Source organism: Antechinus flavipes, chromosome 4, assembly GCF_016432865.1.
Source record: "Antechinus flavipes isolate AdamAnt ecotype Samford, QLD, Australia chromosome 4, AdamAnt_v2, whole genome shotgun sequence".
Taxonomy (NCBI): domain Eukaryota; kingdom Metazoa; phylum Chordata; class Mammalia; order Dasyuromorphia; family Dasyuridae; genus Antechinus; species Antechinus flavipes.
The window spans coordinates 13,209,692-13,225,013 of record NC_067401.1 but is presented as its reverse complement, the minus strand read 5'-3'; the positions used below and the strand labels follow the sequence as shown (position 1 = coordinate 13,225,013).

Below are 15,322 nucleotides of genomic sequence, written 5' to 3'. Positions count from 1 at the left end.
AGCGTGGCCTCCCTTCTCCATCCCTCCGTGGCCTCCTGAGGGAGGCGGGGATCAGCTCTCACGGCCGGAGCCCCTTCCCCAGACAGCAGCCAGGCTGTGTGTCCGTCCCTCAGCCAGGCATTTGAGGGGGAACCGCCGGGGCCATCCTGGACTGACCACGGTCTCCCCTGAGTGAAGGGTTTTATGGCTCTCTTACAGATGGCGATTCCCAGCTGTCCTCCACCATAGTAGACACCATCATGGCAGGGATCCCTGGGCCTCGGGGCCCACCTGGCCCTCCAGGTAAGCTCCCAGCCAGACATACTTTCCAGCCACTGCCGGAGCCCTGGAGAGGCGATGTCTCAGGAATCAGGCCCTGGGCTCAAATCGTGCCCCTGGGTGACTCTGGACAAGACTGTTCAGTTCCCTAGTCTCAGTTTTCTCATCTTCCAATGAGGGCGTTAGAATCAATGGCCCCTGAGGTCCCTTGTGTGCCCTCAATAAATCCGGGCATGGGGACCATGTGGATCTGGGGGTGAGAGTCACGTAGATCCAGGCATAGGGGCCATGTGGATCTGGGCATGGGGACCACATGGATTCAGGTGTGAGGGCCCTGTGGATTGGAGGCCGAGGGCCACCCAGATTCGGGGATGAGGGCCACGTTTCAGGACCAGGAGGAGGCTTGGCGCCAGGAGAATGATGTAACATCCTCCCCTGAGGGGCAACGGTCAGAACTCTGGCAGGTTATAGTGAAGGGCATGAGAAGCCTCACAGGGTTTTACATTCAATCCTGGAAGGGACAGAAGCCGCTGGTCTTTGCTGAGGAGCCGGGATGGGGGGACAAGGCCAGACCTGCTCTCTGGTGGCTGAAGGCAGGAAGGACCGGACTGAGACAGGCCGGCCCAGCAGCATCTGCAGCCAGGACTCTCGCCTGGGCTAGCTTAACGCAGGTCCAGGAAGGGTTTCCTCGGTTTCCTGGCTCCCGGAGTAGCATCTTTACCTGCTTTGGCCTGGCCACTTCTGACTTGTTCAGGGACATTCTAAATCAGGAAGCCCAGCTTTAAATCTGGGGGCTCAAGGGCCACACTCTGCATTTGCTGGGTTCTTCGTTTACAGATTTATTTTTCATTAAGAAGGGACCCCTGCAGGACGTCCCAGGGCAAGGCCCTTTGCCTTTCCGGGTCTCAGTGCCTCATTTTTAAATGATAGTTGGACTAAATGGCCTCAGAAATTTCTCCAGCTCGGGTTCCGGGATCTGAGGAGCCTCTGCTGGGCAGCCCCCGCCCTTTGCAGCCTTTAGGGCCCTTTTTTGTAGGAGGAGATTGATCAAACAACTAACACGGTCCCTCTAAATCCTGTGATCCTGGAGCTTAATGAGCACCTCTGTGGGTTGCTGGTGGCTTACTCTCTCAGGTCTCCCACACCACGCGTGACTGGTTGGGCAGGAAGGTTAAGAACGGGACCTGCCTCTTGCATGGAAGCTGATTGTATGACTTCTTTGCCCACAGGACCACCTGGACCTTCTGGACCCAATGGCCCCCCAGGTCCCATGGGAGTTCCAGGCTCTCAGGTAAGGAAATCCTGGCCAGGGATAGCAAAGAAAGGTGGACACAGGGAAACCTCTGATTAAAAGGAGAAACTAAATCTCCCTTCCCCATTCCACTGGGGTCACCTCCCAGGAGGTTATTGCAAGTAAGACAGGGGCCTTCTGTCTGTTCTACCTCCATGCGAGGCAATGTTTAATCTGGATAAATGGCTCACAAGCACTCAGCCTTAAAAAACAGACTTTTCATCCTTAGGAGCCTTGACTTGACCTAAAATACTCTTGTGTGGGGCAGAGAGTGTTGGGATTGAGGCAGAAAAATAGGTTTGAAATCTTGCCTCTACCCCATCTGGGCTGGTTTCCTCAGCTGTAAGATGCTTCCATGGGTCTTTCCAGCTCCAGACTGGAACATCAGCCCAAAAAGCATGCCAGGGCAGGGTGCCTGTCAGCAGAGAAGCTTAAAAGTCCCCAGGAGGAAGCCATGGGGCTTCAACAATTAGGGGCAGAGACACTGGCCAATGCTGGAGGCGCCGTCTTCCTTCTGCATATTTCCCATACGATCAACAAGTCCCTATATTAAGGAGAGCCGATAAATGCCGTCTCCCTGACAAAGCCCGTCTCCTCCCCAGGGAAGGCTGGCTATAGCAGAACTAAAGTCTCCCTCCAAGCCCAGATCCAACTCCTGTATGTCCTTCCTCCCTAGAAAGAAGGTCCTCTGAGTGAGTGATCCATCCCAGCTGCTGCTCTCCTTCCAAGGGAGCCTCCCTCCCTTTGCAGCCTTCGAGGCCCTTCTTTGTAGGAGAAGCTTTCACGGTCCCTTTAAATCCTGTGATCCCGGAACACCTCTCCCTGGGTGTATTTGCCTTTGAACAGAACATACCTGGAGAGCCAGGTACCATTAAGAAATGGTGGGAATCTCGTGTGGCTGGCAACGGGGCCTGACCACCTGCCACAGCTGCCAGCTGTCCACGGGTGCAACGGCAGGGTCTGGGCATGTGGAGAAGGGAATTAGCCTCATGCTCGGACCTCTGGGAAGCTGCCCACACACACCTTCACGGCGCAGCGTTAATCGATTAGCCGCCTCGTACAAGCTCAAACATGGTTGGACGCTTTCTTTTTTTATTTTTTTATTTTCAAATGTTTTACTTTTCCCAGTTACATATTAAAAACGCCTTCTAACCTTAGGGATTTTAAAATTTTTGAGTTCCAAATTTTTTCCTTCCCTCCTTTCTCTTCCCCCGGGATGAGAAGGCAGCAATTCGATACCGGTTATTCATGGCCACTCATGCAAAACATATTTCCATATTAACCATTTGTGGAAGAAATTACAGACCCCAAAGAAAAAGTTTTTTAAAAACACGCTTTGATCTACATTCGGTTCTTTGGAGGTCGATGGCTTTTTTTATCCTAAGTCCCTCAGAGCTGTATTGCTGAGAAGCTAAACTCTTCAGAGCGGAGCACTGGACAGAATTGCCGTTAACTGCGTACGTGTCTCCTGGGTCTGCTCGCTTCACTTTGCATCAACTCAGAGGAGTCGTTCCAAGATTTTCTGAAAGCGGCCTGCTCGCCATTTCTTATAGCACAAAGTGTTCCATCAAAGTCACAACTTGTTCAGCCACAGCCCGACTCCGATCCTTTTATGTAAAAGCACCTAAATCTTGTGTATTCCCAACTGTGCCGATTCGATATTTGAATGTTTTCCTTTCTAACTGTGATATTTTCTCCTTAATCTGGGAGCTCTAGAATATGGTTATAATATTCCTGGGAGTTTTTATTTTGGGATCATCTAGAAGGTGATAGATGGAGTTTGGGTGTTTCTTTTTCCTGCAAAAGCTCAGATCTCCATTTGCTTGGTGCCTTCTAATAAGTTACCAGTTTGCTCTTTTTTATTTTCATTTTTTTATTTTTGCTGAGGCAATTGGGATTAAGTAACTTGCCCAGGGTCACGCAGTTGGGAAGTATGAAGTGTCTGAGACTAGTTGAACTCGGGTCCTCCTGACTTCAGGGCTGGTGCTCTATCCACTGCGCCACCTAGCTGCCCCTTCTTAACTTTAAAAAATTTTTTGCCTCAGCTAAATAAACAAACAGAAGTAAGTAAATATAAAAATAAATAAAGTTAAGAAGAATATGGTGAGCTCTCTGATTTCTGGCAGTCACTGACCATTCTTCAAACCATCAAAGTGGCTGCTGGCTATGGTCTGTCTCCCCCTATAAGCTGCTTGAGGCTAAGGATTACTTCCTTCTTGTCTTTTGTTTCCAATACCTAGCACACTGTGGGTGCGTGATAAGTGCTTGCTGTCTGGATTTATATGACACCACTGTATACCACCTATCTTTAAAAAAGGAAAAGCAGACAAAACTCTGGGAGGGAACATTTTATGTAGTCTTCTAACTGGGTGCACCATGTCTGTTCCCACACAAGTCTCCCTCAGAGTGCTTGGATATGAGCAAGCTAAAGCAAAGAGACTTTATATTTCATTAACGAAACATTGATTGAACACCTACTGTGTGCAGAGCTTGGATATAGTAGCAAAACCAATGATGTGTATACCTAGGGCAATCAGCTGCGTATTGGAAAAGTCACAAATACGATTTTACTTCGTTTGAATTTGAACCAGTAAAGGTTGGCTCTGTACAGGAGACAACCCCTCCCCCCCATGTGGAGGTGCAGTGGTTGGATGAAATTGGAGGTTGGAATACTGAATTGATAAGGGAAAGTCGTGAGCCCATGTTCATCTTTCATTGGACATACTTGATTCAGTGGATTTTAAAAGGAATGGGTTTTTTAAAAAGAATAATAGGAATGGATATGAGAGTTAGGGGTTAGAAGAGAAAACTACTGAACGTATGAACTTGAAGTGTGTTTTTAAAAAAATACCCCAGGAGGAGTTTGAAAATATCAAATGAGAATATTCTAATTTTTCTTGATTTGGATATTTTTCTCCCCGTGATTTTATACAACTAAATTTATAGGTTTATTAATTTACAGGTTTAAATTACAGATTATATATATTTTTTTGGATGGAAGGAAGACAAAATATATCTTGTTTTGCATCTTATGTAAAATGCTTAAAATGCTGACAAGATGAAAATGTTTTAGGACAGCAATCCTAAGTAACAATTAAGCATGTACCTTATTAAACATGCTTGTAGTAGTTCTCCATATAATCTAAATCAGTGGTTCTCAAACGTTTGTTTTCAGTATCTTTATACTATTAAAAATGATTGAGGATCTCTCCAAAGAGTTTTTGTTTATCTGGATTATATTTACAGACATTTACCATCTTGGAAATAAAAACAATTTTTGAATTTGTAGACCCTCTAAAAGGGTTTCAGAGATCCCCAGGATTCTCTAGACCATACTTTGAGAACCACTGGAAATAAACATCCCATTGGCTGGAACGAGAATACATATTTCTTAATACAAGAAAATTCTCTGATGTTTGCCGGGCCTATGGATTTTAAATTAATAGTTAGGAGACAGAAAGAAAGGGGAAAACTCTCCTTTCTTATTATGAATTGTCCAAAGAAAGCTGAGAGTTCAGGAAAGGGAAAATAAAACTCTTTGCCGTATTTTTTGGTTCTTTCCCAAATCTTAGGCTTTTAGATCGAATTCAAGAGAGTATAAGAATTACAATGAATTGATCATTTGTTTATAATCATTGCTAGTGTTGACATTAGAAATGGAAAATACATTATCAGTTTATATTGGAATATTTAAATATCTCACTGCTATTAATTTTTTTGCCCAATTTTTAAAGCCAGATTTTAGTCATTTGAACTTAGGTTTTCTGTGTAAGCTTTTAGATTTTAAATAAAAGGATTATGACAAAATAATTTTAAGTAGTCGGCGTCTTGAGTCTCATATGTCCAAATCAAGATGTTCATTTGCTAATCATCAAAAAAGATTGTGTAAAGGCTTTATTTGCACCTAACTCTATGGTTATTCAGATATAGTAGACTGGTAAGGGAAATATGGAAGGTAGGATATGCCAAGAAATACACACTTTGGATGACAACTTGGCCATGGGAGCTATGGATATTTTGAAGCATCTTACCGAATTTTCCAATTTTCTTTTGTTATTTGTCTTCCATCCTTTTGTGTTTGAGAGAATGGTAGTCATGGTGCGTAGTCAGAACTATGGTTTTTTTTAAAATTTTTTTATAATAACTTTTTATTGATAGAACCCATGTCAGGGTAATTTTTTTACCTTGCACTCACTTCTGTTCCAACTTTTTCCCTCCCTCCTTCCCTCCTTCCCCTCCCCTAGATGGCAAGCAGTCCTATATATGTAAAATACATCGCAGTAAACATATCCAACATATAAAGGACTGCTTGCCATCTAGGGGAGGGGGTGGAGGGAGGGAGGGAAAAAAAATCGGAACAGAAACGAGTGTCAATATAAAGTAATTATTAAATAAAAATTAAAAAAAATACATCGCAGTATGTCCTAGATACAATATGTGTGCAGAACCAAACAGATCTCTTGTTGCACAGGGAGAATTGGATTCAGAAGGTAGAAATAACCTGGGAAGAAAAACAAACATGCAAACAGTTTACATTCACTTCCCAGTGTTCTTTCTTTGGGTGTAGCTGCTTCTGTCCATCATTGTTCAATTGAAACTGAAGAACTATGTTTTTTGGAAATATTTGTCATACAATGCTTAAATTTTACATGTAAAACCACAGTAGAATTTGAATACTAGCAAACTCACGATTTCTAGCTGAAACCAAGACTATTTATTTTTTACTTACCTTTACCTGTAACGATATCGTGTTTTTCTCTGGGTGGTATTTATATTTACTTGTCTTTGGTGATTGGGAAACTTAAGACTTTAGAATCCCTATTCCTTTCTTTAAGATAACAAATTTAGTAAATTTTGGTGAGTTTGTGCTATATGTTATTTTGAAAGAAATATTCTCATATGGATATAAATTAGGTGATATGTAGTAAAATGGAATTATTCTAATGTGGTTTAGTAGATGCAATTTTGGAAACTCAGGTGCAGGTGGAAGTAAAAGGCCAGAAGAATAATGATTATCACCTACCACTACCATGTCACCATCATCACGTTTGTCCCGCGTTCATTTAAAGTTATCTAGCTTGAGATTACGATTCTGATGTCTAAACTTTATTTTCATAGCTGTTTTACTATAGGATAGAAATAAGCATGTTTACATTTATGTAAAATATTTATAGTGTAAACTGTTGTACTTTATTCTGAAATCATATTTAAATAAGAAATTTTTAAAAAATAAGAATTAAAAAAAAAGTCTCACCAACTGCAGAAGGGGATGCTGGTGAGTCTGCATAGAAAGGTCCCCAGAGTTCAGGTTGAAGGGAATGAAGAAGAGAGAAGAGGACCCTGGGGGTAAAGGAAATGGCCGTGCTTCCCATACCGTGGGGATCTGTGATCCTTCATGAGGGATTTAGGGGTTGGGGGCTCAGTCCAGAGCTTAGCTGAAAGACAGAAGCTGCATCTGCAGAATCCCTTCTGGAAAGAGAGAGGTCATTGTGAAAAAAGATCCATTTCTGTTTAGGTCCAGAGCTCTGTATTTCTATGAATTACAGAAACCACGGCTGATGACCAGCCCAGAACTTTAGAGTAAGTCAGGAAAAGAGACCTGGCAGCTCTCCCAATGGTGGTAAAAGAAGGCAAAAGAAGCACAGGGGCAAGAAGGGTGGGCAGCGGAGGAGTTGGTAAAAGAAAATAGGAAGTGTGAGAAATGATGCCGGAGAGTCGGGAGTCTGTGAAAAGTTAATGCAGAAGGGATGTGTGTGTGTGTGTGTGTGTGTGTGTGTGTGTGTGTAATTCTGGTGTCCTAATTATATCTATCCTGTTCACACAAAAATTTGATAATTTCATGTGATCAAAATCTATTTTATTTCAAGATGGTTTCTGTCCTTTGTCCTTTGATTGGTTGGGTGTTCTTCTTTATAATGGTCTCTGTCCTGTGATTGGTTGAGAGTTATCCCTACCCATAGTAATGAACAGTGCCTTCCGTGTGGTTCTCTTAACTCAGTAGTTTGGTGATTTTTAGGGACTCCTCTAGAAATCTCCCCCTCCACAGAGTCCCCAGAGTGGCCCGCAGGCGTCTGCTGCCCTGTCACAAAAATAATTATCTTCAGGACAATTGAGATTTACTGAATTTCCTTCACTTGATAACAATCTCTTTCATTTTATTTTTAGGGTGAACCTGGTTTAAAAGGAATAGAAAAAGGAAAAGAGGTAAAAAAAATTACCTAAATGTTTTGATAAATATGTTTTCTCCCCTTTTTTCTCATTTACTGATGTTGGCTCAGTTTAGGAGACATTTAATGCTTTCTCAGTGCAAGGACGTTGAATTTGGAGTCAGAGGATCTAGTTTCATTTGGTTCTAGATAGAACTAGACGAGATCTCAGGGCCCATCCAGCCCAGCTCACCCCCATTTTGCAGATGAGGAAACTTAGTCCGGGCGAGATCCGGTGACTTGCCCAAGATCACACAGGTAATGAGGGGCAGAGTCGGGACTGGCTTGCATCCTCGGGATTCCCTTCCCGCTGCCTCCCTGGTCCTCAGTTTCCTCATCTGTAAAATGACCAGAGGCCCAGCCAACATCCCCCACAGCCTACCCCCAACTCTGGGGGCCGGGCTCCCTGGGTCTGCGGCTCCCACCCAAACCAGCCGGCTGAGCTGGGTACTTGCTTGTCCCCATAGAGCGAGGGGGTGCAGCAGCTCCGAGAAGCGCTGAAGATCTTAGCCGAGAGGGTGCTGATTCTGGAGCACATGATTGGGATCCACGGTGAGTGTCTAGGGGTCCAGGGGAAGGGGGATCTGGTCCCAGGACGGGGTCAGAAGCCTGGGAGTCCAGCTGTCCAGAGGCCTGGAGGAGCGGACTGCTTCCTTCTCTTGGATCCCCACCCATTTCCCTGTCCTGCCCCTCTCCTGGAGAAACAACTGGGGGGTCCTAAAGCTGCCCAAACCAAATGGAGCTCGCACTGTTTGGGGGCAGACAGGTGGGAGGCCTGAGCTTCCCAATCCCACCTGTATTCTCCGGCCTCCTCCATCCCATCCATGGGGTTTCACAGGCTCTCTTTCTCCAAGGGCACCCCACCCCCCGAAGGTCTTGTCGCCCTCTCCCCTGCCTGTGTCCGTGCAGCTGAGGCGCCGTCTGTCTTTCCTTCCAGACCCACTGGCTTCCACCGAACCGGGCTCTGGACAAGAGGGCGTGCTCGGCTCCACCTCACAAAGCAGCAAGATGAAGCGAGGGGGCCCCTTGGGCTCTCCCCACCCCTACAACACCATCTCTTCCCTGCTCGATGGCCTGGAAGCCCGAAAAAACGGCTCCGAGAGCCGCAGCCTGAACTAGGCAGCCCGCCACCCCGAGACGACCCGTGCGCTGATTAAAGATACAGTATCTCTATGGACAAAAAGGCTCGAGGTGCTGGTCCTGAGCCCAGAGTGCGGGAAGCTGGGGGCTGGGGGGCAGGAGAGCCGGGCCCATGGAGTGCCTCGGGGGCTTTCTGGACAGGCCCGTTAGCAGTGGTCGTCCTCCCCCTGCTACGAGTGGGCTGGCGGGAGGGGGCTCGGCTCAGGGGGCTCACTCCCACCAGGGGCATGGGGGGAGAGCCCCACTAGGATGACGAGCTTGCCCTGCTGGTCAGGCTCTCCATCACAGCAGCTTGGTAATAGGACCCTGTGGGTCTCCGGTGCCCCCAGGTAGCCCCCCGCCGCACACGCTGGACCAATCCCGGGCCAACTCCCTGGAAGAAGAGCTTGTGTTTCTAGCTCTGTTGCCCCTTATTCTCAGTGTTGTGCCCTTTTGTCACCCCCAGTAAAAGAGGAAAATAATGACGCGTCACGTGCCCGTGTTTGTAAACCGAGGGATCCAGTGGCCGTGTGGCCTGGCAAGCAGTTCCTAAGCACCTGGAACGCAGGAGGCTCTGTGTCTGGGTCCCGTTAGCTTCCTTCTTGACCAAAAGCCGGAAGTCCCATCATCGTGGGTGGGCACTGGGTGGGCACTGGGCGGACACTGGGCGCACTCCCACGAATCCAGTTCCCCTCCAGTGTGACGCTTTGGAGAGCAGCATGCGCCTTTTGTGTGTCTCTGTCCATCCCCACAACGTCTGTCCAGAGCTCTATCCTGCAGGAGACAGAATGAGGAAGGAGCCCCGAGTCTTCAAAGCAGAGTTCTGCCCCGCTAGAAAATACCAGTCAAGGGGCTGGTGTGGTGGGATAGGGCATCGGCCCTGGAGGCTGGAGGACCAGACTTCAGATCCACCTCAGAGACCCAACATTAACAGGGGGGAGGGGATCCTGGGCCCACCCCAGGGTCTCATCCCCCCAAAAAATGTCAAATGTTTGGAACTCTGAGGAAGAGGAGCAGAAGTAAGCCAGCTGCCTCCCTTTCAAAGACACCGCCCCCCCAAGCTCACCTAGTTCAGGCTCTAATCGAACTGCCAGGTCTAAGCCCCTGCCTCCAAAAATGGCTGGGCTGCTCTGGGATCAGAGGGAGGCTGCAATCATGGGACACCCACCACCACTAGGGGCTGGCTATAGGTATAGGGGCCGACCACTGACCCCCCCAGACCACTGTGCTCGGGTCAGATAAACTAGGCAGGTTCGGTGGGTGAGCAAACCCCCACACTCCCAAACTGCTCAGGGCGGCGATAAGCAGCAGGAGCACAAAGCTCAGCCCAGGGGTCCGAGTTAAATGCATGACCACTGCCTTCAGACTGACTCCATCTTTCCGAGCTGTGTTGGGCCTGCTTGATCCCGAGCAGCATTCTCTGCTCCCATCATTTCCCAGTTGGTGGTACTGTCTCTTTAATTTTGGTGCTGACTAGATTTGGGGGAGCTTTCTCTAGGCCTCCCCATTCACCCAAGTCTGGGAGAATCCCTTTGCCACCCGAAAGAATCTGGACCTTCAAGGGCTTGGATTGTTTTCTCTCACAAAAGCTCATGAACAGTGACTTCAACCAGCAGGGGCTCCGGGTCTGCCCTCTGATGTAGGGGCTGCTAGAGCCCCCTTTCTATTGGCTAGACCTTTAATGTGGGTTCAGTGTGTTCCAAGGGGCGCTCCTTTATGGGTCTCTTCCCACCTTTTTGGTGTCACGTCACCACGCTGATGCCTCTGCAGCTTTTCCAAGGTCACCAGCATCCCTTGTCCCTTTTAAATGAGTTTGTAGCTTTGCTTATCTCACTGAGGGAAAAATGAGGAGGAAAAAAGAGAAAAAAACTCTCCTTTTTTGTATCAAGCTTAGAGGTAAGCTGGATCTATACTGGGATTCTACAGCTTTCCAAGGTCACCAGCATCCCTTATCGCTTTTAAATGAGTTTGTAGCTTTGCTTATCTCACTGAGGGAAAAATGGGGAGGAAAAAAGAGAAAAAAACTCTCCTTTTTTGTATCAAGCTTAGAGGTAAGCTGGATCTATACTGGGATTCTACAGCTTTCCAAGGTCACCAGCATCCCTTATCGCTTTTAAATGAGTTTGTAGCTTTGCTTATCTCACTGAGGGAAAAATGGGGAGGAAAAAAAAGGGAAAAAAAACTGTTCTCTTTTGTGTCAGGTTTAGAAGTGAGCCGGTTCCATGCTGGGAGTCCTCCAGTACTAAACTCCAGTGCTAGAATTCTCTGATCCTTGTGAGACTAAAACCAAGTCTGGAACACTTAGGGAAAAGTTAGCCACGATGGTGTAACTCCATCTCGGACGTATTTCCCAGTTGGTCAAGGAAGGCCAGAATTCTGGCTGATTCTCCTCCTCCCGATGGCATTCCATGATGCGGACTTTATAGCCCAGGAGAACCACCTTCCATTTTCTATGATTACGGTGACTTCAGTGAATCACGGAGCACATTTCTAAGCATTGAAGAACATGCTGGTATTACGGCTGAGTGCCGAGTTTTAGACTTGTTTATGTCGCTGTGTTCTGTATGTGTGTCCTAGTTTTCTGAATTTTACTATACACTAATCATTTGTTCCTTTATCTACACATTAGTTCTGCATAGGCTTTTCCAAAGGAAAATGCCGGCCGGCTTCTGCTTTTTGTTTTATTAGCTCACTCTAGCTTGGTCAGAATTGGCTGCCTGGCAGGAGAGGGACGCCACGGCCGGACCTCCGGTGGACGTGTCTCCCGGTTTCCCTGCGGGTTAGGGTTCGTGTTATTGACCCCGCTCTCTGCTTCGGTGGCGTTGGGTTTCAGGGGACATCATGTACCTGGTGGGACCAGTGCTGTTAAGCCCACTGTGGTCCAAAGTCTTTCATGTAACGAGTTGAGAAATAAACATATTGTCTGTGACAAAACTCGTCTCTGGCAGCCAAAGCAAGTCCTGGTTCCTCCGTTCCCTCTCTCTCACTGACACTGATACATACTCCGGGCAGAAAAATGGGGGGCGGGGAGTCTTGGGTCACAGCTCCTTGATCCCGGGAAAATGACCACGTAACCTCATTGGGGAAGGGGATCAGCTGCTAGAAAACAGACGTCGCTCACCAAAAAGCCAACAGAGTGGGCTCCAGCACACATCTCGGGTCCCCTCTGCCATATTCCATGGGGACGAACGCTGGTCCTGTGAAGGCTTCATGGTTTGGGTGGTGGGTCAGCACAGCCAGAGGCTCAGACCTGGAACTGGCAGGAGACCAACCAAGGCATATGACCAGTTTTCCATTTTACCATAATGTTTCTTTTTAAAAAATTATTCATTTTGAACTTGAATGCATAAAGCTCTCCAGAAGACATTTCCATGTACATAAAAGGAGGGTTCACTATGATTCCATTTCCCACCATTTACTTTTTCTGAAAAAACTCTAATAAAGTACTACAATCATTTTCAAAGCTCTCCTGCTTTTCTGAGCTTCATTCTAATTTTTCTTTTGTTCTCTGCTTTCTACCTTTCTCCCCAAGGCTACCATTGGACAAAAATACATGTATATCCATACCCATACCTCCACACACGCACATAAAACCACACCGTACATGTTCTTTCTCTGGAGGTGGATAGCATCTTCCTTCAAGGGTCCTTTGCAGTTGATTTGAATATAATATTGAAAATGATATAGTCATTCCAAGCTGTTCTTAGAAATCGTTCTTTCTGTGTACAAGGTTCTTTGTTCTGCTCATCGTCCATGTCTTACTGTTTTTGTGGCCTGATGGCAGAATTTAGAAATCTCATACAAAGAGTATTAAGAGCAAATACCTGACACTTATATGGAGTTTCCGGGACTATGTGCTTTGAACTTATCTGATCTTTACAACAGCTCTAGGAAACAGTATCTCCATTTTTCAAATAAGGAAACTGAGGCAATTGGTAGTTTGGTAGAACAAGTGTCGAGTTCAGGGTCATGCATCTAGTAAAGATGATTGCACTCAGGATTTCCTGGTTCCCAGCCCAGCACTCTACCCACTTCGCTGTCATAAATCCAAACTCAAAAATTAACCTCGTTCCTGGGCATGTGGGAAGAAGCCAGTCCTTGGCTCTGAATCCCTTTCTCCAGCCTATAATCCAGGGCAGTTCCTCTTTAGCAACAAATGGGTAAAGTGTTTTACTTGGTGGGTTGAAGTTCTCATGGGAAAGAAGCCTGGGCTACAGCTGCCCTAATCCCCTAAATCTCTTGGTGAAAAGTCCACAACCTGAACCAGGTCCTGGCGTTTTAGGAGAACACATTCTGCCTGGAGTCCCCAGCGCGTGGAAGACGGCTACTCCCACAGCTGCTGGCTCCCTCCCTCCCTCCGATGGGAAAGTCAGACAAACAGCTCAGGGTTTTGAGTCCGGATTGCAGAATTTCAAGCGCCCACATCCAGATGGAGAGAGAACAAATGGGCTGTGACTTGCTGGGAGAAATAGACCTTCTGTAACTTATAAAATCTACATTTGAAAAAAGTTAGCAACATTGCGCTTCTTTGGGGTTTACAACGTGAGGGAGGATAATGGAGGATTTCAATTATTCCTCATTTCTAGATTTCAATTTTTCCTTATTCTAGATTTCAATTATTCCTCATTCTAGATTTTAATTATTCCTCATTCTAGATTTCAATTATTCCTTGTTCTAGATTTCAATTATTCCTCATTCTAAATTTCAATTATTCCTCATTCTAGATCTTTATTCCTCATTCTAGATTTCAATTATTCCTCGTTCTAGATTTTAATCATTCCTTGTTCTAGATTTTAATTATTCCTCATTCTAGATTTCAATTATTCCTCATTCTAGATTTTAATTATTCCTCATTCTAGATTTCAATTATTCCTTATTCCTGTGAGCTGGAGAAAAAGATCACAAAGCTTAACACACTAATGCCTCCAAATGTACTCATCCATTACATGCATAGGGCCCACTGATTCCACTAAGGAGCAGGTGAGCAGACACAGGGCGGCAGGGCAGGGAGGCCCCAGGTGTGGAAGTGTATATGGTTCAGACTTTTTTGATACGTTGATTGACTTCACTGGGGGTTTTTCCTTCCCCCTCATTTTCTTTGACTATAATTTGTTAAATACGATGAAGAAGGGTGTATATGGGAGAAGTTTTGGTAATATAAAAAGTCATGTTATTGATCAATTTTTTTAAATGTGAGAGAATATTAGGGTGATCAATGGGACAACTTGAAAAGGCTGCGATGTTGGGTGAAGAAGCCCTGGACAGGAACATGCTCTAGTCCAGAGGATAAAGTTCCATTGTATAATTGGTGATATAAGGAAAACTGATGACATTCTCTTTCCTCTTCCCTTCCCAGATCTCTGTGGTAGGCAACCTGGTAAAATTCCCCTAGTTACCTAGGCTGTGGCAGACTAGAATAGTAAAGGAAGGGAAAATACATTGTAAAGGTTTAGAAAAGGAGGATCATGGGAAGAACTGGCCACTGATGGGGGATAACAGGAGTTAGGACTTGGAGGGGAATGAAGAGAAGAGGAGGGAGGGGGTGGAAAGCTGCAGATTTATTTTGTATCCTGAGAAAATATAATGTGGATGAGTGTTGGGATAAGATTTAGGGCTCTAGGCCCCACTGGGAACCCCAGGTTTTTCGGTAATAACTATGGCAAGTTACACTAAGCCCCTTAAATGGGTGTTTGTGAAGAAGCTACAAAGCCAGGATTTCTGAGCACCAGGGAAAGGCACGGACCACCAGAGGGTCCCCCAAGTGTTTTATAGCACAGTCCAGACCTGGAGACCAAGGTTTCTGGGCCCTCAATAGAAAAAAAAGCTATTTCATGGTATGAGGTCATGGGTAAAATGGAAGGCTTGACAATGGGGGTGAAAGAGAACCCAATGGGGGAATCCCTCCCTCCATCTGATGGGAAAGTCAGACCCCCACTGCTTTCACCTTGTGACTCAGTTTTAGAGCTTTGTTCCTTTCTATTCAATTAGGGATCTGCTCCAATTTCTTGGGGATTGGGGGAAAACTCAATTGCTTGTTTGAACCTAGCTGAAGGGTTCCCTAGTCCAGGGTTTCCCTCCAGTATGGATTCTCTGATGGTGAGGAAAATGGGCATTCTGACTGAAAGCTTTGCGACACTCGTTGCATTCATAGATTTTTTTTCCTGAATAGATTTCTTGATGTTTAAGTCAGAATTATGTTTTCCACATTTAATACAATTATGGCTTCCCTCTCCTATAAACCCTCTCTGTCGTCTAATGATGATTGAGCTGAGATTAATGTTTATTCCAAAATCTTTATGCTGAGGATCCTTCTGCTCCATGGGAATGTTCTGGTGTGTGATGGTTAAAGACTTCAAAGTTTTCTCCTGGATTCTCTTTGTTTCCCTAACTGGGTCCTTATATATAATATATAACTGGTAGAGTACCAGAGGTCAGCTCTGACAAGTCT

The 15,322-nt window shown here is 45.8% G+C and overlaps 1 protein-coding gene across 5 annotated transcripts in view; it reads left to right on the top strand.

The window, feature by feature from the left end:
* COL26A1 (collagen type XXVI alpha 1 chain) overlaps positions 1-9,356 on the top strand; it is a 198,318-nt gene extending 188,962 nt beyond the window's left edge. For all 5 annotated transcript variants that reach the window (XM_051991829.1, XM_051991826.1, XM_051991825.1 and 2 more), the window contains 5 exons: positions 199-282; positions 1,488-1,549; positions 7,715-7,753; positions 8,223-8,307; positions 8,693-9,356. In XM_051991829.1, the coding sequence (XP_051847789.1) occupies positions 199-282; positions 1,488-1,549; positions 7,715-7,753; positions 8,223-8,307; positions 8,693-8,874 (452 nt within the window). In that variant the 3' untranslated portion in view covers positions 8,875-9,356. The remainder of the gene's footprint in view (positions 1-198; positions 283-1,487; positions 1,550-7,714; positions 7,754-8,222; positions 8,308-8,692) is intronic.
* Positions 9,357-15,322: the final 5,966 nt, after the last annotated feature.